Source organism: Poecilia mexicana, unplaced genomic scaffold (assembly GCF_051168715.1).
Source record: "Poecilia mexicana isolate PSO_F unplaced genomic scaffold, ASM5116871v1 scaffold_9, whole genome shotgun sequence".
Lineage (NCBI taxonomy): Eukaryota > Metazoa > Chordata > Actinopteri > Cyprinodontiformes > Poeciliidae > Poecilia > Poecilia mexicana.
Window position 1 is genome coordinate 8,464,515 of NW_028263378.1, and position 20,917 is coordinate 8,485,431.

Here is a 20,917-nt window from a genome sequence, read left to right on the forward strand (position 1 = left end):
TTGTGATTTGCATAATTACAATGAGACCTGATTGCTTGGGGATGTTGGCCGCAGATTTAGGGAGCGCTGCGGGGCGCACCTGCTGGCGCTGTGATGGCGCCGTTCTGCGCGGCACAGTTTCCCAGTTTTAAACAGAAAACCCCATACTGCACTAATTTCATCTCCGAGGACGCCGACACTCCCTAGAGACCGAACTAGTGGATTTGATTGGGCCAGGAGAGGGAAACCGCGGCACACAGAGACACGAACCGGGAGAGAGTCGACTATATCAGCTCCAAGTCTAAATCATGTCCCTGTCAGTTTCTGATGGATGGAGCTGATGATGGAGACGCAAAAAGAAGGGAACGCTTTCGGTGCTGTTTGGCCCAACAGACTGGGACAGCGTAGGGGGAAAGCAATTGTAAGCAAAGTTCTCTCTCTTTAGAAAAACTTGCAAATAAATGAAAACTTTGATGACAGGCACTATTCCTGCAGGATAAATTCCCGGTGCCAAGAAGCAGCAGTCCTGTCAGTGTTTATGTTGAATTTCCCCGCATTGCTTGCAAAGGTAAACCACAAATACCGTGACTGAACTCCAGATACTATTTTTAGGTCCTTTTTTTTACACTATGGTTATCTTTTAGGTTTTGCAACAATTGAATGGGGGGATTTGGAGGGCTGTGCATCTGCTGTGGAACAGGAGAGAAACTCATTCGTCTCTCAGGTGAGAATAAAATCATCTTTAATAAAACCACAGGAATTTATTTGATCTGGTTACAATACTTGCTGACTCGTGGTTTAGTTTTACAATTGATACAAGACCAACACTGATATTTATTAGGTAAGACAGTCTGAGCCCCCCTCTGTTAATGTTTGACTTTAGGAATCCTGCCCAAATGGGATTGTAGTTTACACATGACAGGCAGGCTACTAAACACTAGCACCTCACCTGAAGTTTCTTTCCACACACTGCCCCTCTGCACAACATTACACATCTGAAATGACCACCAAGATTCACTCCTGGAGCTCTGCTTTGACTTGGTGGAATTACCAGGTACAGTTGTCATGGTTTCTTTGTGGTTTTAGTTACCAAAACACATTATGTTAATAATCAGCTTTATTTCCTCACAGGCGAACGAGTCTGACCCAGACGAGCAGCATTATGGAGATTATGTGATGGATTTCATCGCAGGTGAGGGGGCTAAGTTCTGGCAATGGGATGACTTCTGCTCTGGTCATCCTTCCTCCAAACTCCTGCTCATTATTTCCTTGGTGATCTTTCTCTTCGCTCAGATTCCACTGCTGCAGGAGATAGCTGTCTGTCTGAACTTCTCCCATTTCAGGGGTGTGTTATACCCCCTCTGACCCCTCAGAGGGATTTTTCTCCAGAGGACAGCATGGTTCAATCCTCCACAGAAAAAACAGAGGATGGAGTTTCATGGAGGAGTGTTGCAGAGTGCCAGGGAAGGGCTGTTGGAGACTCAATGGCCATCAACAAACAGGTAAAACATAATCTTAGGATTATTTGTGTCAGTGGAGATTTGATTTTCTTTCACTCAACTTTCTGTGATGCAAATGACAAAGCAAAATTTGTGTCCATCATATCATTTAGCGGGGCAAAATATTGAAGAAATATTTCAACAATGTATATTTTTTAAAAAAGCAGCAGCTTGTTTCACTTATGCCTTGGGCCAGCTCTGAAAACTGGTTGTTCCAAAGACAAGTGAATCAGGTCAACATTTAAAATAGCTGCATATAGTTTTAAATATTATATTTTTCTTGCATGTTAGGAAACATGCAAGAAAACACAGCAGAGAGGACAAACAAAAGCAGACAGCATAACCGAAAATATCTTGTAACGTCTGCCTGCAGCTCCAGGAGAGTCTTCACAAGCGACAAGAACTGGACTCCCTTCAGGAAAGAAACCTGCACCTCAAGCAACTGGCGAGTCGAGCAAAACACCTCGCCTCAGTCCTTGAAGTAAGTAAAATTCAAGCTCAAAACCCATCTCTATAGGTGGGATTTTTCTACTGCAGGAACCTTTTCAGGAACCAGGGTCATTTTTAGGCATCATTTTCCTCCCCCTGGCATTTCCGCTGCAGGAACCAGCAATGAATCAGATAAATGCAGGTAAAAATCTGTCCTAAAAAACAATCCTAGTAGGGAGGAACGACCTCTTGGATTGACCCCGAGGAAGAGGTGGAGCTTTATAAGGGTTTCAAACTTTTCATATTAGTTGAATAGTTACAGAATTTTGTCTCAGCCGTGTTTATACAGAATGTAAAGTTTTATAGAAAAAAGAAAAAAAAATCATATTTATATAGTTGATGAGTGTGAACTTCTGATTATTTTGATTCTTTTAGAGATTCATGACAGTCAGAGATTCTCATGCTGGAGAACCGGAGGTACCAAGCTCTGAAAACACCTCTCTGAGTCCCTGCAAGAGGCAGCGCCTGGATGAAGGCTATGAAACTGAGTCCTCTGACTCGGTGGAGGACATGCTGAGGGACATCAGCACACGCTGCAATGCTGTGCTGCTCAGCAACGCTGCAGGATCACCACAGGAGTCCGAGTCGATACGCATGTATGGCGCATTCTCAAGTTTGCAGATGTCCACTCCCAACAGCAGCAGCACTGTGATTGTTGATGCACCGGAGGCTGCAGAAGATGCCTCATCCTTCAGGACCTCCGTCAGAGAACACGGCACCATTCGGACTCAGGTGTTTCCTCATGGGCATGCGTTTACATCAAGGACCCTGCAGGGGGGGTACCGTTTCCGCTGGGTCCCCAACCACAGCTGAAGTGACAGACTGCCACAGGGGCTCTCGTGATGAAGGTGCCATAAATCTGAGAGAGAAGTGGGTGGGCAGCAGCTGTTAATGCTTAACTCCTAATCTATAGTGGTATCTGTAAATGATTAAGTGATGTCTTCCTCAGGTAGCTTGTGAGCTATCAGTCAAAAGTGGCGCTTTAAGGAAATAAGACTGCCCTCTCTGCTGTTTACATTCGGTTTTTGTTTACACGCCTCGAGATATGAGGAATTTTGAATTCATTGCATTTTTTTTTGTTGGAAAATATATATTTTACAAGCCTTGAAATAAACTTTTTTTTTTGCTTCATCTTTGGAGAAAAACTTGCATTTTTCCCCCCCACACTTAAGCATATATACACATGTGAAATACAACAGATGTTTATTCAGTTAGAAGAAACTTTTCATTGCAAAATCCTGTTGTTTCAGCAAAGATACAAATGTAATCTCATGACCTGCCTTAAGATGTAGAGGCTTCCTTCACTTTTGTCTGACTCTGAGTCTGTGTGGCATGAGAAAAGGCCCTGGGTCCTGGTTCTTCACAGCCATCTTCCTTGTCTATTGCCTTGAAATTTGAACAGGTTTTGTTTGCACAGTTTATCAATAAACTTTTGTTACTTCAACTTGCTAAATGTTGTATTGTGGGAGCAGAAGTCCCCAAACCTCTTCTATATTTAAACTTTCATAAAAATAAATGACAATAAAAAAATGGAAAAATAAAAAAATAAAAATCAACAGCCCAGTAAAGCGGAAAAGAGAACTTTGAGCAGTCCTGAATCTTGTTTTCCCTTAGCCAAGGAAGATGCTCCAGACACTGTTTTTGGTTTGGTGCTTAGCACAAAGAAAATGACAGATGCATAGGCATGTATGGTGTCTTTCTACCACACCTTTTTCTTCCACTCAACTTTCGGTAACACTTTATTTGACGGGGTGTGCATAAGACTGACATGACACTGTCATAAACATGACATAACACCTGTTAGGAACATGAAGCAGTCTTTATGAACGTTTATGGCTGTTGTCATGAAGTGTCATTCTTTAAATACTGACACTTTTAATGCAAAGTTGCTCTGAAAGTTGCATGCCGACTTTGCATTATTTTGTAAATAATGATACTTTAAAGCAAATTTGCCACTTTTAATGGTTTTTAAAGCATTATGCACACCCCATCAAATAAAGTGTTACCCAACTTTCTAATAATAAGCCTGGACGAAGCACATCGTACAGCCATTGCTTGTTGGGGCTTAAATTTCCAGTGGAGGTTATTGAACAACTGTCAAGTCTAAATTTAGCTTTGGGGTTTCATACTATATAAGCAATTATAAAAAATAACCATGGAGACGTTTCAAATGTATCACTCAGCGTGTGTGAATCGATATAACATGAGTTTTGCTGTTGCATCGAATTACTTGACTAAATTAACCTTCGGTGATATTCTAAAGAGTTGAAGTGCACCAGTCATGAAGCTCACTGTGAAACGAACGACTGCCACCGAGTAAAAAGGCAGGCAGAGAGCAAGCATTGCTTGGGCCGACTGGGGAAAGTTTGACCGGTTAAGCGGCCGCCAAACTGAAGAAAAGAAAAATAAAGTCACAGAGACACAGTGGGTTTCTAAGGTGAATAAAGGAAGGAGGCTGTAAATAAAAGTCGTGGGAAAGAAGATGGAGGAGGGGTGGGGGGAACCTGTTCCTTAGGTGTCAAGAGTCTGGGACTCACACTCAGGGTCAAAATGAAAGAATATATTTTAAAAAGTGTTAGGGAAGGATGCCTGCAAAAAAAATAATAATAAAAGAAAAACATAACAGAATAGCGATTTCAACCAAGTATAGTTAGAGAACAACAAGTGCTGACTTTTATTAAAGTGTCAGGTTGCCGAATCAAAAAGCAAAGGTGTGTCAAACTGGAGCTCCAGAAGCAGCATCCTGCCTCCCCGCGCACCTGTCGCGCTCTTCCAGGCTCGAGCTCGCGGTTTAAAGGCCCATATGGAGGTAGCAGGTGGCGAGAACGTGCGCGCCGCTCGCGCCGCTCAGCCCAGTTAGCGCCACAACAGCAGCTGGTTACCAAACGGTGTGAAGCGCGCGACTACACAACAGTTATGTTTTCTAACAGCTGCCTGCCATGCAGCAAGATTTATTTCAATCAGATTTAATTTTCTTTGGAGTTAGTTAGTCAAAATATTTAGTTTTGGTAGTTCTTACAAAAAAAAAAAAAAAAAAAAACTTCAGATGTGTTTTATGTAAATAAAGCTATTTATTTAGTCATTTAAGGATGACTAGGGTGTTGCTTATTGTAAACATTTTTCAAAGAAATTCCTTCCTCTACATTTCTTGTCTTATGCCATTCTTTTTAAAATAATAACAATAATCTAAAAATATATGCGGTTTTTCTGTCTTTATACAAAAAAAAATGAGCATTTTGACGCACACACCTTCTCCACTAAATTTACACGTGAAAAAACACAACTCTAACAGATACAACTGGACTTAACGACTCTTTACGCACTCAGTGTATGTTTGCAAAAAATTTATTAAATTAGAAAATAATAAAATGATTCCGAGCTCCTTCTTGGTAAATGATATGAAAATAAGATAGCAAATCCAGCTTCTGGTGTGTAATTCATTTTCAGGTTTAGATTCTTCATGTTGGGCCAACAGCACGCTGCCGCCCCCTCTTTTAAAGCTTTACCGCGTTGCTGTTTTTCTTTACTTTGTCTACTTAATTGTTGCACTGGAAACAAGGACGCAAATGGCATCACCAGACAAGCAACTTAAAGGGGGGGGGAGGACAGGATTAGGCCGCCAATGGCAGAGCAGAAGACGCAGTTTCCCGCTCTGCTGTCCGCCCTGCGGGAGTATTTAGGAGGGGAGTTGGAGCAGGAGAGACCGCAGGTTCACCGAGACAGGTATGACCCGGGTCTCAGCGGGGTGAAGGGGCTAAAAGTGATTTCTGTAAGAGGGGGGGTAAAATTCACATAGGGGCATTCAAATAAGTGGGTAAGTAGATCAAATCATGGAATTAAAATATGTGGTGTTGTAGCCCATCTGTGTATTCCTTTAATCTGCTGTTGCTCCTATGCAACACATGCAAACTTTCAACAAATCACAGCCCCTACCTGGTTCTTTAGCATTAGACAGTTTTCAATTATTTTCTTATTAGCTTTCAGTCTTGTTCGACTTTCTTACTGATCAACTTTGCAGAAACTCGTTTTGTTTTGAATTATGAGCTCAATTGTTTAATTTCTCCTCTTTGTCAGGAGGATGCTTTAATGAGGATAAGACGACCTTCTCCCTTCAAGGTAAGATGAAAAGTGGACATCTCTATATCAGAATCTCCCTGATTTCTAGATTACAGATCTGAGGTGGAGGTGCCAGCGTGACAGTAGATCTGGTTACCCGCTATCAGGGTAACCTTTAGAAATACCTGCTGCTGAAGCTGGGCTGCAAAATGTCTCAAATTGTGTTTGGTGCAGAAGACCTTTCAGTTGTGACTGGTATGGAGGCAGTGTAATGTTAGCTGACGAGTTCTCTTTCAGCTCACAGTCCTCTGCTACCATAACGGTTATATTTGCGCTCAACTTGCAAATGTTGGAGGACTTTTCATATAAATATCTTTAGGTAAAAGGACCTCTGGTGCTTTTCGGCTGGTTTGTAGGCAGTGTCTCGTTAGCTGGTTGGGTCGTCAGGTGCCAGCTTACCTGCTGCTGCCCTCAAACTGTCTGAGAAATCCACAGCAGCTTGACTTTGTGCAATACTCACTGCATTTACATCGCAATTTAAAAAAAAAAGTTACCACCATGAATATGAAGGTTCAACCTCTTTCAGTTATTGGTTTCTAGGTGCTAAGAATTATGGTGTACAGTACGTACTCTAAGCATATTTATATACCTATGTTGAAATGTACAAAACCACACAGCACTCATTTTTAATAAACATAAAGCTAAAGTAAAAGTTGTGTGTAGAAAAACTAAGTTGTTGCTTCCACTGCATTTGCAAAGTAAGATGCTCAAAAAAGTAGCTTCATCTCACTCTAGATGCTGAAGGCCATTGGAAGACAATTTGAAAAAGACGGCTCAAGCCTGGCTTGTTTGCCTCTATACAATGAAAATGGTACAAAGACTTAATGTAGCATCTGAACCATAAGACTTATGGGAAAAAAATGAGAGATGTTTGCCTGTATTGCACACCATCACCTTCATCCACCCACTTATCTGTGCACGGTGGGGCTTTTTTTTTTTGCAGAGATCATTAAGCATGAGAACATGCAAACTCCATGTAGAAAAGCCCCAGGTGAGGATTTGAACAGTCGTTGGAGACGCAACATTTACCACGGTCACATGGGCATCTCCATGCAGTTGGAGAAAACAACTGATGCTCTTGGGGTACATTATTTTATTGTTGGAAGGATGAAATACAGTTAAGAGGCTCAAATCAGACACTAGAAGGTGAAAAGGTAGGTTTCATCTTAAAAACAAGATTGTAAACTTTAGAAAATTACTTTAAGAAGTACACCGTAGAGAGATTTTTATATATTTTTTAAACCCCAACACTGGATTCGTTACTGTCCGATAGAATGGTCAACACTCAAATAAAACCAACACTCAAATAAATCCATACCAACACTTCTTTCTGGAGCAACAGATCTCTCTTGCATGTCCTCTGCTGACACTTCAGTCATTTCAGGCTTTAACGGCTCCATCTGACATAAAGTGGCAAAATGTCCCATATCTACCAAGCATTTGCCATCATAGCTCTCCGCGTTTCCTTATGATGATTTCTCGCACCAGTGCTGTGACCTCTTTTCGGACGCTCTCCATGGATTCGTCTGTTCTCCAGAACCGGATCACTTTTCCTTCCTGATTCACGAGAAACTTCCAAAAATTCCACTTTGGTATTTTCTGCACAGAATCTTAAAAAAAAAAAGAAAAGGTTGAGTGAATTATTTTTTTAAAATTATGACATCCCTAGACAGCAATACAACAACTATATTTAATTTCCTAACAATGTAACTATGCAAAAAAATAAGAGCATTTCCAAATTTGTAAGTAGCTTTTTTTTAAATTTCTTTACATGTTTGTTGACTCAGGTTTACTGAGAACCTTTGAACACTCATCATTGATGTGAATGTCATTCATTTAATATTGTATCATCATGATTTCATCCACTTTGTGCAATATGCCATTCTATTACCACTGGCAGCAAAAAAGATCATGATGATGCTTTAATGCCGTGTTTAACAGTTTGCACAGTGCTAACTAGGTATGAAAGCCTAATCTTAGCTTATCCAAACATTGACTTTTGTTATTGTTTGGACATAGCTGGTTCTCCTACCACCATAAATCTTTTCTTTGAAAAACACGTGGATAGCTAGTAGCTGGAACAGAGCTTTATTTCTTGCTTCTTCTTTTTGGTATTCTAACAGGACAATGTTCTCAAACAACAATCAAAACTAATTCTAGCAGGTTTATAATAGCCTTCTTGGATTTTCTTCCTATAAATATTCACTTCAGTTTCAACCCTAAAAAGTGTGTGCTTCACTGAAGAGCCTGGGTCTCTGTCAGCACACAAGTCAATAAAATTGACTTGCAGTAGTTAAACATCCAGCCAGAATTTTGCTGGAAGATTGTTGATGTCTAGAAAAGGGTTAAACTTTAAAGCTGACATTTATCTAAATATTAGTGTTGTCTAAATCTTTAACCTTTTTATGTTTTAAAAGTTACCCATCATTAGAAAAAGTTAACCAGCCAGTCTTTTCTGGGTCAAGAACTCTTTAATTATTTAAATATCTGACTCAATGTATGCATTGATTTTATCCTTTTTGATCCTAAGAGAGTTAAAGAAAAAAATCCACACTAAATTCAAGCGTCATATTAATTATATAACCATTACACCTTGAAAAAAAACGGACAAGTAACCAATTAAAGTCAGCAACTGCTGTGCAGAATTGTAAATATACAACAGGACATCATGATTTCCTGCCGACCTGTGAGGAACCTGAAGGCAGGCTCAGCCTCCGTGCCCAGGATTTTGATCTTGCTGAAGAAGGGGAACGTCACGCCGTAGGTGGACTTGGCGAAAGCCTCGATGTCGCGGCTGAACCCGGGCTCCGTGTCCCCGAACTGGCCGCAGGGGAAGGCCAGGACGTTGAAGTGAGACGTACCCAGCTCCCGGTGCAGCTCCTGCAGAGACTTGTAGCTCGCCTCCGTGTGCTGGCAGTGACTCGCCACGTTTACAACCAGCGATGCCTGAACAGGACAAAAACCATGGAGCATGTATTATAATAAAACTCTGCACAGAACGTAATGACAAGAAAGTAGGACATAAAGAAGAAAAACGTAATCTCCGTTTCCAAATGAAGATTTGCAGAGATTTATCGCCAAACTTAAGACGTCTGGTGATGATGTGGACGTACTTTTCCTCGGTACTTCTCCAGGGATACCGTCCTCCCCCTTGCGTCTTTCACCTCAAACGAATAAAAGTCCTTCTGTTTTCTGGGCTTCACCAGGTGCGTCTGCAGGAGGAACAAACAGCCCACACCGACTGTCATGCTCACCAGGACCCTAAGCCTTTTTATTCTGGCTTTGGAGGACTTGGTGGGATAACCTCCGAGAGCCTCCATCTTGGAGGGGGGGAGTTAGGAATCCTGCAGAAAAGTCTGGGCGGACTCGAGGATGAAAGTAAAGTGAAGTTAACGGGGGGAAAAAATCCCTACAAACAGGAAACTCATTGCCTTAAAAAAAAATCCAACAGTTTCTAAAAGCTGTGCTAAATTCAAAAGTCACGGTTCTTAAACATTTCATACTATGTTATTCCAGGTCAAAAGTTATGAAGAAATGTCTAATAAAATGTCTTGGGAGACTTTTTAAATTCGCAGAGACACGAACATTTTATTGTGAAATTCTCAAGAGGAAACAACTCTCCAAAAGTTTATTCTAGGACTTGCTGTCAGCTTTGGGGTGATGATTACTTTTGCCAAAGTATAAAATATGAATTTCTCATGCCCAGTGTGTTTTTTATTTTTCTTCACAGGGACACGAAGTAGCCGATTAAGTCGCATTCAAACGCTTCAAGAGGCGGAGCATCCATGGGCGCAGCAGAGGAGGTCCAGCTGCCAGTACACACCGCTGCCCTCTGGGGGGCGCTGTGACTCTCTCTTTGAATTTTACGCCTTCTGTCGGAGGCTGGAGCTCGAATTTTCACGGAGAAAACATGCAAGAACACAATGCCCTGCAATAAGACATGCAAGATGCTGCACAAACCTCTGCAACACCTTCTGATAAAGATAAGAAATAATCTTAAATGTGATCAGAAAAGTAAGATGTCACCAAAATTAAGATTAAAACTCCTGTTTATGAAAATAGTATAGCAAAAAAAAAACACAAAACACAAAACATTATTCTCACTTGTCCATGACAAGCTTGCAAACTGTTCTTATTCATTGGGTTGTAAGATTGTAAGACATATTTAATTATTTCACTGACATTAAAGACATGTTAATGTTTTATTTAATATTATTTCAGTATCCTATGGAAACGCAAACAAACTAATAAAAAAACATCAACATGAATGTGCACTGTAGAGAAAACAAAGGTTGCATTGCACTGTGCAATGAAAATAAAATAAACGTTTCACTGCATTGTGCATCTTGCATTGTCCTTGCGATCCTCTCTTTTTACCCGCATTGAGGGTACCACTGAACATGCGAGACATACACCACTCCACACCCGTGTTGCAATCACACATTTGCACAGTTGTTAAAAACCTCATTTTGACATGTGGTTTGAGTGTAGTTTCACTTCAGTTCATTTGGTTTATGGGAATATGAACAGTTTCCCATGTCTTACAAGCCCATAAAGTTGGTAAATTGCCGTAATGATTAAGATTTTCTGTGGCATTTGAAGCCGAGTCATCTCTGGTGGGCAACTGCAGAAGACATTTGTGACTTTAAACTCATCACAACACCCTGTGAGATCCAGAAGATGGACGTACGCAGAAATGCCAACAAATAAGGTTGGTAATAAAGATGTGCAAATATGGCTTTTTCAGAGGTCTTTGACTCTCGCATTGAGTAAAAAGGAAAAAAAAATGTGGTGTACAAGTTTAAATCTTCCATGGTGGAAAATGTTCAAGAATTTCTTTTAATGTTGTCAGCACCTTGTACTTTGACTGTGCCAGGGAAAAAAATAATTACTGCCCCACAGTGACTACAATAAAATATTCACACCCTTGGATGATTTTACAAATCAATGACGATCAACGTAATTAGTTTCTTTTGACTAAGAAATTTACAAATAAAACCCCTTCATATCAAAGTGAAAATGGATGTCTACAAAATAACAGCAAACAAATACAAAATGTGTCACATATTTTAATTGACTGCATAAATATTCCCCTGCTTCAAGTCAGTACTTAGTATCTGCATGTTTGGTCGCAATCACAGAACAGATTCTGTGGATAGCTCTCAATTTTTACTCCATTCTTTCTTTACAAACTGTTCAACCTCTGAAAGGTTGCACAAGGATGTTTCACCTCTGACTGTGAACAGTCATTTTCAAATCCAGCTACCAACTCTCTATGGGATTGAGGTGTGGGATTTGACTGGGCCAACGTCTTTATACCATATGTGAGTCTTTAGCTGGATTCTTCTTGCTTTAAAATAAATGTTCCCAGAAGCTGTAGTTCTCTTGGTGCATTCATTTTGTCTTCTGCCTTGACCAGCTTTAAGGGCCTGTTGCAATGAAGCATCCCCTCAACATGACTCTGCCACCACCTTGCTTCACTGGAAGGATGGTGTCCGCCAAAAATAGTGCCTTGCCTGATGGGGCGAAAGTTCAATTTTGGGCTGATCATAACTTTCTCCAACATGCCTTTTGGCTAACTCTAGTCAAGCATTGATATCAGTGACCATCTCATTGCCACCTTCTCTTAAAAGCTTTGGCTGGCAACAGCTGTATGCAGAGTCTCTCTCATCTCAGCTGCAGGAGCTTGTAACTGCATCATCACTGATGGCTTCTGTCACTAGTCCCCTTGCACAGTCACTCACGATGTGAGAAAAGTTTGATGAGATTTACACACATACATATTCCACTGAATTTTGCATCTGCGTAATGTAGATTTTATAAAAATATTTTTAATGTATATTGTGAAAGATTCTAATTGTTAAATCCCCAAATTGCTACCTTTAAACCTATGATGCATATGTAAACTCCTTGGTAGAACTGTATTTGTAGAGTTTTTATTCAGACTTGGCCAGGTCTGCTTTATTTAGCACCTCTGTGCTGCTCAATACCTAAAATCATCTAATCTAGTCAAGTTATGAAATATACAAACTCTTGCAGACTTTTTGCTTAAGCAACAGAAACTGCTGGAGCCTGTTTGTCTTTAGATCGACTTGCATTGTTATATTTAAGTAGTTCCTAATCTCAAACGTTACATAAGTCTTCTGCAAGTCTTATATAGATATAAAGAACCTTTGCACAAATCACAGTACATTTGAATAACATTTTGATAAGAAAAACACTGGTCTGCATGCATCATACAATACTTTAAATTATAGTAAATCAAATCATGTATGTATGTATGTTTTGTTGTTGCAGATATTAGTGAGAAAACATGAGTTGAAGAGTTGTGCCAATACGAGTTTGCAGGGAAAAACACAAACCCTGCTGAATGACTACCGTAAGAAAGAATACTTTTTACAGAAGTTAAAAAAGATTGAACTTTTCCATTGATCAACATTAAATAAAAGTTTAGCTTTCTTCTATTTTTCATTTGTGCTAAGTCACATGCAGATAATTCGAAGTCTAGGCAAAAGATACTCAGCTGTGCAAAAGACATTTTCCCGTTCTGCTTTGAGTCACACTTTTCTGCTAAGGAAGTGAGGTTAGATGTATAACCACACTTCTTGTCTACAGATCAGTAGTCTTTAGTTAACGACAGAAATCTCCTCTTATAAAGATGATCAACTGCAAACTATAGTCAGTATGGTCAATGTGACTCACACCTCAAGCACAAAAGAAAAGTTGCTTGGAGTTGTTTGTAGCTGTAAATCAATGTAGGCCATTTGTTAATGCACAGCAAGACAGATTGTCCATAAAACTCCTAGATGTGCAGTATCTTGTGTGCATGAAACAGAAAGTTGTGCATACTAATCATAAAACGTAACGGTGTGTTAAATTTGTAAGGTTGGAATTCTCGAGGTCCATGATATACAAGTAAAAACAGGAATTAAATGTACTTAATGTTGCAAGAATAAACAGTTTATTTGCACATTCTTGGCATATTATAACTAGCAAAATGTCAATATTTGAACATGCTCAATTTTAACTAAACTGACTCAAAACATATTATTTTCAGCATATGCAAATGATTGTTAGTGTGGTCTCTAACCACAGTCTGATGGGTTTTTATGGTGGTTTTGCTCAAAGAGGTTCAAAATATATGCATCATCGTATTTTAGATCTTAAACATTTAAAATAGTTACAATTATAGTCACTCTTTCCTTTGGTCATAACTTTATAAGTAAATTAAAAATGCACCTATTTGAAGCAAGTAGTGCTTTTTAACCAGACTAACATGTTAACTATAGCTTTTATGAGCATAAAGTTTATCATAAAAGAAAATACTTTTTCACCAATAATCAGCTGCAGCAGCATTAGATTTGTTTCTTTATTTGAGCAGAAGAAAGAGAAAACATTTGGCTGCAAATGCCATCCCAGTATTTCATCATTCTCTTTCTTCCACTTTCTATGTAACTTTAGCTTAGAAATACTTCTAGGGCCAAATGATATGGAAAAAAAAGGTTTCACTCTGGCTTATCGTTTGAGTGGTGTGAAAGAGGATGTCCTCAAAATATCCTTTTTACAGCTACGTTGCTGGAGTGCAATTCAACCCTCATGAGTGAAACAAGGGCCCATTTTGTAGAGAAAAGTTAAACTTCCACAATCATAGTCTTATTGTCTATAATATGTTTTCTGGAGACAATTGTTTAGTGAAACTGAACAGTTCACTGGTTAATGGATCAACATAAATTACTACATGTATTTTTAAGTTGCACATTTTGTCACAAGTTGTCTTTGCAATGACAAGGCTTTCAGAACATTTTTATACATTTAAAGCATAATCTATGTAATTGAAAAATGTCCATTAATGTTGTTCATCATCATCATCATCGATAAAGTGGCATGCTGTTTAAAACCTTAAAAACAAAACGGACTTTAAAGTGAACTGTAAAATATACTGCCAGTCAGTGGAGGTAAGCCAGGACAGGGGTAATCTGCTCTCTTTTACATGCTCCCATTAAAAGACATAAAGCAGCATTGTAGTTATAAGTTGCCGTTGTCGTGCAGTAACATTCTTTGTTTTGTATGTTGGTTATACAGAAAAGGGAAACTGACTTCGGGTATTCTGTAATAATAATAATAATAAAACTAAGCCAGAACAATTTTCTGTTTGTCAGTTTTTGATTAGCCTCTTTTAGTCCAACTCTTCTTCTGTCTTTGACCTTTCGGACACCTATCTTCTCGACTGTAGTTGTGATATAATTGCTGTTGCACCGGGTTCTGCTGTTTATCTTTGGATATCTCTGGAACACTTTCAACCTAGTCCAGATTAAAGTCAACCTGTCTGAGCTGCAGTTGGGATGGTAGAGGTCTCTGCACAGGGAACAGATGATGAGAGACACAGGTAAACTAAAAGCTATAAAACCATTTCACAAAAATGGTGGGGGTCACTATGAGGGGAAATTTGAGACTTACTTGTACTAGAGTGACAGTTTGTGGTGTCTCACTGTTTCTGTTTTACGTTTAGTTGTGGGTTGTTGACCACAAGCAGAGCATGTGGTGTGTTCAGTCACACTTGTCTCTAGTGTCAATGCTTTCCTGGAAACAGCAGTTACTCAGCAGGTACTGGATGGTCAGCTCTCATCAACAGAAAATGAGTTATTTAAAAAAGATGAACGGCTAAGGATCTGGGACACAAAATCCGGAACTTGTTTGACTTCCTTTAACGCAAATTCACAGGTGGTGATGCCTTAAAGTCCATTAGACTGTATTATATTTATTAAGATTTACTGTGAATAAACCCTTCATGATTTACTCCCAATAACTCCGTCTACAGATCTGTTGTCTCAGATGTCCTGGGAAGATGTTTGGTCACCAGGCTTCCTCATGAATTTAACATGTTGGAGATGGGAGCCCCCCTCCCTCAGACGAATCCACCAACTCGCATGTCAGAAGATTAATGAAACAAATTAAACGTTCCACTTTTGAAGCAGTCACAAATTTCTGTTTAACACATTTTCACCACCCTGATAGGAATGCGTGTATTACATCATCGTAGTGCTGAGTAATATAGCACATCTGTCATCTCCCACTGAAATAGTTCATTTTTGAGACGGTTTTCACTGACTCATTATCGCCGGGGGTCTTCAGTGAAAACAAAACTATTAGTGATCATAGCAGTCATATGGGAGGTCTCGGTTTCCTGGCTCATGCAGTGGAAACATGGGGCTGAGGTGGGATGCCCTCTGAGAACATCCTTTTTGAAGCCTCACAGTGGCGAGAAGCTGTTGATCAAACTTCAGGGATCCTCTTGGTCTAATGGTGTCATAATGTGAACGGCATGATGAAGACTGATGAAGAAAAACTGTTATCAAAGAAGAGCATTTAGTGATGCACTAAGGCATCAGAAACAGAAACTTGTGGTTTTTGTGGTTGATATTTTGAGAACAACAAGTTACACAATAAGTACGGAAACCCTGAAGAGACAAAAATGATAATTAAGTTCCTCTCTAAAGGTCATGATGCATTTTATAAGCATTCTGAAATTTCTTGCCAAATCCCTTATCTTCTGTGTAGTGTAGGTAGACTTGAATGTTTTGAAGTTTTTACATTGTTTACTGTGATCTAACTTGTTATATCTCATCAACATAGCATTTCAACAGAGACATGCAAACGTTTGAAGGTCATAATATATAAATTATCAATATTATATGTTGGATATTATATCCTCCTCACATCGAAGTCTGCATTTGGCCATAAATTCTGTCAATGCTCACATCTTCTCAGGTGGAGCCGACCAGAGCTTCCACCTCTGGGATCTGTACTTAAATATGAAAGGAAGTTTTCATAGCATGAGTTAAATTAAGAAGCCAAGAAAAGGCGAAGAGGCGAAAGATAGACCTGACGGTTGAGCAATGAATATTATTTCTGTCATTGTTAGTGAGGAACATCCCTGACTGGTATTCTTTTAAGGGTGTTATAAATGCAGAATGAGGAACATTTTTGGCTTATCGTGATTTTTAAATGTTTTTTTACTCTAGTGGCCTTTACTTGACAGTGAATCGACAGGAAAGTGGGTTCTGAAAAGGCGAGAAGACACGTGTCAAAAGTCAACAGCTTCATAAACACTTACTTACATTTGTATTTCTAACAACAAAATTAAATCTGGAAAACAATCTGCTGTCACCACACAACCATGAAACTATCCATTTTCCCTGCTGCTGTCATATTCAATAAATTAGGTTATTATCAAAAAGTTAATTTGTTTTAGTAACTCAGTTCATTAATTGCATTGCGCTCTGTGGCTTGTTTTAAAATTGAGTTGTTTCCTCACTTTGACTTTCAGAAAGTGAAGATCCTTGCAAATGATGCAACAACCCTAGTGCCTTTAAGACTTTGTCAACTAAAACAATCTAATAAATATGGCACAGTAGTGTTTACCTCATATAGAGCAAAGTTAACACCAAATGTTCTTGTTACTGCATGTAGCATGCCTTTTAACTCATCATAGCTGATCCAAGTTTCGGTCAACTTGCAGAACACATTTTTGTTTGTTTTTGTTTTTTTTTCCATTTCATTTTTTCTTCCTGCGTGAAACTTTCAAGCTTTTTGATGTGCAGTGTTAGCTCAGATTAGGATTTCACATTCACAAAGTGCATTCAGGTTAACCTTTGTTCTCTCTGCCAGTTCCCAAAATAGACTGCTGGGTGGAGCTGCCTGAAAGTATTTTTAGCAGATCCCTTAAAAGCACACCTCCATCTCCCTGCTGTTCATCCACACCAGCGTGTTGAGACAATTCAGGCAGCTTTCCTTGCTAACAACCTTCTGATGAGAATCTATTGTTTTCAATCACAATGAGGTAAACTGTTCTCCACCCCAATGTCACCCTAAAATTATCACTTGCCCCATCAAATAACTCCTATCAAAGTCTTCTATAGACAACACTGTGATCAGGGAGTAAAAATCAGGTTAGTAACACTAGTTTGGGAAATAGGAAACATAATAGTCTGAATTGAGGTCATAAGCAAAGCAATTGAAAAAAATCCTCCTGGAAGCAGTGATATGTTAACCAGGGACACTCCCTCTTTTGCCATAGTTCTTGCGTAATCCATCTAACATAACCTGCTTTTATAAAATTCCCAAGCAGAGAGAGTTTGAGGCAGATGAGGAGGAGAGAGCAGGAAAAGAACTGATAGTAGATTATTAGAAAACACGCGTAGAGCTGTTGGGATTAGGAGGCAAGTGGCGCATATCACCTTGTGGGAAAGCATACGGATACACCTGTATGTTTCCAATGAGATGCAGATACTGCAGCAGCTGGCTGTTCTGGGTAACAACAACTTTCTTTACTTTGTTCAGAAATGTAATGTAATCCACTTGACAGAAACTTTTTTTTGAATGTATTTTATGCAGTGAAACTACCATTAGCATTAAACTTGTGCCATATCCACTGACTGATATATGAAAATGTGTTGCTGTTTGCATTGCAATTTCTGTGAATAGAATAGAATAGAAACAGCCGTTGCTGTCCCACAATAGGGAAATTCAGGTCTAAAAGCAGAGACAGACATGAAGGTAACAATAATAATAATAATAATAATAATAATAATAAATGACAATGATGACATACTGTAAAAGACTAAAATAGAAAATACTGTGCAGTTTTTAGAAATAGGCATATAGGACTACTCAAGACCCAAGGGATGTGTAACTGAGTCAGAACATGTCAAAAACGAACATTGAAAAATACAGACTATTTCTAATGCAGTATGTCAGTGCAGAAAAAAACAGTTAGGCACTAAGGCAACTCTTGACATCCATGAATACATTATACATAGACTGTTAAGCATTACTTATTCAAACAACAATCCCTATTAAAGAAGTCTAGATTTTAAAAAATAGGCTCTTCAGTTGCACATGTGCATTGTCTGTAAGCAGCAACATGGCCTGTAACTCAAGTAGAAAGAAAAGCTTGCATAATTATCATGGTTGGTGGTTGGTGATTAACCCAAATGCAGAAGCAGAACTGTCGAGCAGATGATGAAAAAATATAAGAAAAAAATGAAATGAAAAATCTTACAAAAACCACAAGAGCAAAAGACAAAATAATAACTCAAAAGAACATCCAGAAAGAGACAGAGGGAGTACAGTGAAACAAGAGAAGTAACAGAAGAAACCAGCAAGGAATGTCTGAGAAAGAGGTGCTTAAGTACTGGGAGGTTGAATGCTGAGACAATGGAACTGGGCTGATTAGCTAGTTATTGCAGCTGTGAGGGAAGGAAGCAGAAGGCAGACTGAGGAGAACGGAGAGAGAGAAAGTAGCACAGGGGACAAAGGAGAGTGCACAGAGGATTAGGAAATAAATCTAACACTACAGAATAACTAGACACAAAAAACAAAATAAAACTAGAGAAACAAGGAATAACTAAACATAAGAAGTGACCAAAGTAAAACAAAAGGCTTGGCTGATCTTGGAAAGGGAACTAAGAAACACAGAAATGAACAAAATCCAAAAACCAACTCAAACAACCCAACACTTCACATTTTTGGGTTCAAACTCTTTTGTTGCAATTCCATAACTGATCTGAGAGCCTTTCTTGTAATTTTGACATTCTTTTTGTGGCTGTTTGTGGTTTTTCTTTGTTCATATCAATTTATCTTTGCTTGATTAGAGATGACTGTTTAACATAATGGAATTTAATATATAAGATATCGTAGACATCAGAAAGTAATTTTTTCTGCTTTATCTTTTGTTTTAGTGGTATGCCGCAGTCTAGCAACAGGCCAGATCTCCTCGCGCTACTTCTTCACCCAAGAACCAATGCCCTGGGTCAAAGGTCGTGAGTACTGTCAGAGCCACTTTGTGGACCTTGCTGTTTTGAGCACAGAGGAGGAATACTCTGCTCTCCTCAGTGCCATCCCCACAAACAATGCCAGCTTTTGGCTTGGTCTCCATAAGCAGAGCAGTGGCTGGGAGTGGACCGATGGGGAACAGCTGAGACTCACTCACTGGTACAACTACAACCATGAGGGCCACTGTGTAAGCTTGGAGGCCATGTTTGAAGAAAAGGACAAGCTACTGGCTCGTTATTGTAATGAGGAGCACAGGGTTGTTTGTCAGGGTAAGAAATGTTATTTTGAAGAACTTTTACATACTTCCTGTTCAATGAATTTTTTTTCTTGCACAAAAAAATCATATCACAGAGGCAGTTTTATCTGGTTTACTTAATGTTTGATATCCTTAATTGTCCAAGATATATATATATATATATATATATATATATATATATATATATATATATATATATATATGTGTGTGTGTGTGTGTGTGTGTGTAAATTTTCTTGTAATTACTTCACAAGATTTCACTTCCCATTGAAGTGAATTCTTGATCTAAATCTTCCAGGGCCCGTTTCGCCTCAGTCAGTGTCTGTGGACTTTGTGAACATCGATCATGTGAATCTAAGCTGGAACATCTCTGCACTGATGCAGACGACTTCTCACTATTACAATGTGACAATATGCAGCTTCATTTGTGAGACGCTGTTCTACTCCTACACCAATGGCTCCTCCCTTATGAGCATCAGCATCTCCAACCTAAGTGCAGCCACAGAGTACTTCATATACGTTTCTGCTGTTGTTATTCATCTTGACCATGGGACCAGCAGGAAATGGATTCTTCAAGATAGTCCTATAATGTTCAACGCTAAAACAGGTGGGAGGAATTTTAAGGGAAATAAAGTATTGATGTTGGAGGTCAATTATGCAAATCTGCAGCTCAGACAATTAAAAGTGCAGTGCCTTGTAAAGTACTCATACCCCTTGAACATTTTGCCACATTACAATCAAACATTTCAGTGCATAAAAAATTCATCCTCCTAAAATGGCCCCCATTGGTAATCTAAGGTAAATGTTTAGGTATATCCTGTTTTCTGTCATTGTTTGAGTTCTAAAGCAGTACATTAATTTCAAAGTCTTGTTCTTGCTTTGAAAGATGTGCTTATTAGTTAGACAAGGCCTTGAAAGTAAATAAAATACAAGAGGAATTGATACCTGTGAGAGATGCTGTACCTTGGATGAAAATAAATTTATTCTCATGTGCATATTTTCTCTTCCGCAGCAACGTCTAATAAGACTCAAAAAAAAATTTCATCGTTTTGGATTTATTCAGTCTGGCTGTTGGTCTCTTCATTTTGGTGTATTTATCACATTGTGAAAAAAGGCAAGTTTTGATTTTTCTGTCTATAAGTATACATCTGAGTACTCACATGCTAATAACACATTATTTGATCTCAAATCCGCAGAGAGAGTCCAAGACAGATTGTCAGTGGATTCAACGATTGCTGAACTGTTACCACACAGAAGTGGGTCAGAAAAACTGGAAAATGTCATATTTTAGCAACCAAGAAAAAAGTTTTACTTTGACCCTAAGGAGACATTAAATTGTTTGGTAACACTTTATTTGAAGGGAGGTGAATAAGACTGTCATGAACATGAGATAACACCTGTCATAAACATGACATATCACATGTCATGAACATGAGATAACACCTGTCATAAACATGACATATCACATGTCATGAACATGAATAAGCCTTCATGAATATTTATGACTGTTGTCATAAAGTGTCATTCGGTAAATTATGACACTTTTAATACAAAGTTGACATTATTCAAAATGTCTTTGTTATGACAACTTGACATTAACCAAGAAATCATTACAGATATAAATTTGTTATAAAAGTATTACTGATTGCACTTTAAAAAATAGGTAACTTTATGTTATTAAAGGTAAAGTTTAAACAGTAATGATTTATTGGTTAATGTCAAGATGTCATAACAAAGACATTTTG

The 20,917-nt window shown here is 38.8% G+C and overlaps 3 protein-coding genes and 1 pseudogene across 3 annotated transcripts; 3 read left to right on the top strand and 1 right to left on the bottom strand.

Annotated features, from left to right (window-relative positions):
- The first annotated feature begins 184 nt into the window (after positions 1 to 184).
- On the top strand, positions 185 to 3,809 carry mcidas (multiciliate differentiation and DNA synthesis associated cell cycle protein). Its single transcript, XM_088008492.1, has 7 exons — positions 185 to 400; positions 475 to 547; positions 624 to 703; positions 1,111 to 1,171; positions 1,273 to 1,481; positions 1,852 to 1,959; positions 2,343 to 3,809. Exons 1-7 carry the CDS (start codon positions 311 to 313, stop codon positions 2,778 to 2,780), a joined length of 1,059 nt encoding a protein of 352 aa, XP_087864618.1. The 5' UTR covers positions 185 to 310; the 3' UTR covers positions 2,781 to 3,809.
- Positions 3,810 to 7,159: 3,350 nt separating this feature from the next.
- gpx8 (glutathione peroxidase 8 (putative)) lies at positions 7,160 to 9,443 on the bottom strand. Its single transcript, XM_015000607.2, has 3 exons — positions 9,197 to 9,443; positions 8,768 to 9,029; positions 7,160 to 7,693 (listed from the first exon to the last, which is right to left on the bottom strand). The coding sequence occupies exons 1-3, from the start codon at positions 9,401 to 9,403 to the stop codon at positions 7,530 to 7,532; spliced, it is 633 nt and encodes a 210-aa protein (XP_014856093.1). The 5' UTR covers positions 9,404 to 9,443; the 3' UTR covers positions 7,160 to 7,529.
- A 12-nt stretch (positions 9,444 to 9,455) lies between these two features.
- LOC106925993 (uncharacterized) lies at positions 9,456 to 16,417 on the top strand (annotated as a pseudogene).
- Positions 16,418 to 17,147: 730 nt separating this feature from the next.
- On the top strand, positions 17,148 to 20,637 carry LOC106925729 (uncharacterized). The gene is made up of 4 exons (XM_088008717.1): positions 17,148 to 17,394; positions 18,824 to 19,186; positions 19,471 to 19,779; positions 20,185 to 20,637. Exons 1-4 carry the CDS (start codon positions 17,364 to 17,366, stop codon positions 20,295 to 20,297), a joined length of 816 nt encoding a protein of 271 aa, XP_087864843.1. The 5' UTR covers positions 17,148 to 17,363; the 3' UTR covers positions 20,298 to 20,637.
- Positions 20,638 to 20,917: the final 280 nt, after the last annotated feature.

Coding starts and splice junctions, on each gene's coding strand:
- mcidas (XM_088008492.1), top strand. CDS start 311: ATGGAGCTGATGATGGAGACGCAAAAAGAAGGGAACGCTTTCGGTGCT. Junction 548..623: donor TCCCCGCATTGCTTGCAAAG/GTAAACCACAAA, acceptor GTTATCTTTTAG/GTTTTGCAACAATTGAATGG. Junction 704..1,110: donor GAAACTCATTCGTCTCTCAG/GTGAGAATAAAA, acceptor ATTTCCTCACAG/GCGAACGAGTCTGACCCAGA.
- gpx8 (XM_015000607.2), bottom strand. CDS start 9,403: ATGGAGGCTCTCGGAGGTTATCCCACCAAGTCCTCCAAAGCCAGAATA. Junction 9,030..9,196: donor TGGAGAAGTACCGAGGAAAA/GTACGTCCACAT, acceptor TGTCCTGTTCAG/GCATCGCTGGTTGTAAACGT. Junction 7,694..8,767: donor TGCCTTCAGGTTCCTCACAG/GTCGGCAGGAAA, acceptor TTTTTTTTTAAG/ATTCTGTGCAGAAAATACCA.
- LOC106925729 (XM_088008717.1), top strand. CDS start 17,364: ATGCAGATACTGCAGCAGCTGGCTGTTCTGG. Junction 17,395..18,823: donor GCAGCAGCTGGCTGTTCTGG/GTAACAACAACT, acceptor CTTTTGTTTTAG/TGGTATGCCGCAGTCTAGCA. Junction 19,187..19,470: donor GCACAGGGTTGTTTGTCAGG/GTAAGAAATGTT, acceptor TAAATCTTCCAG/GGCCCGTTTCGCCTCAGTCA.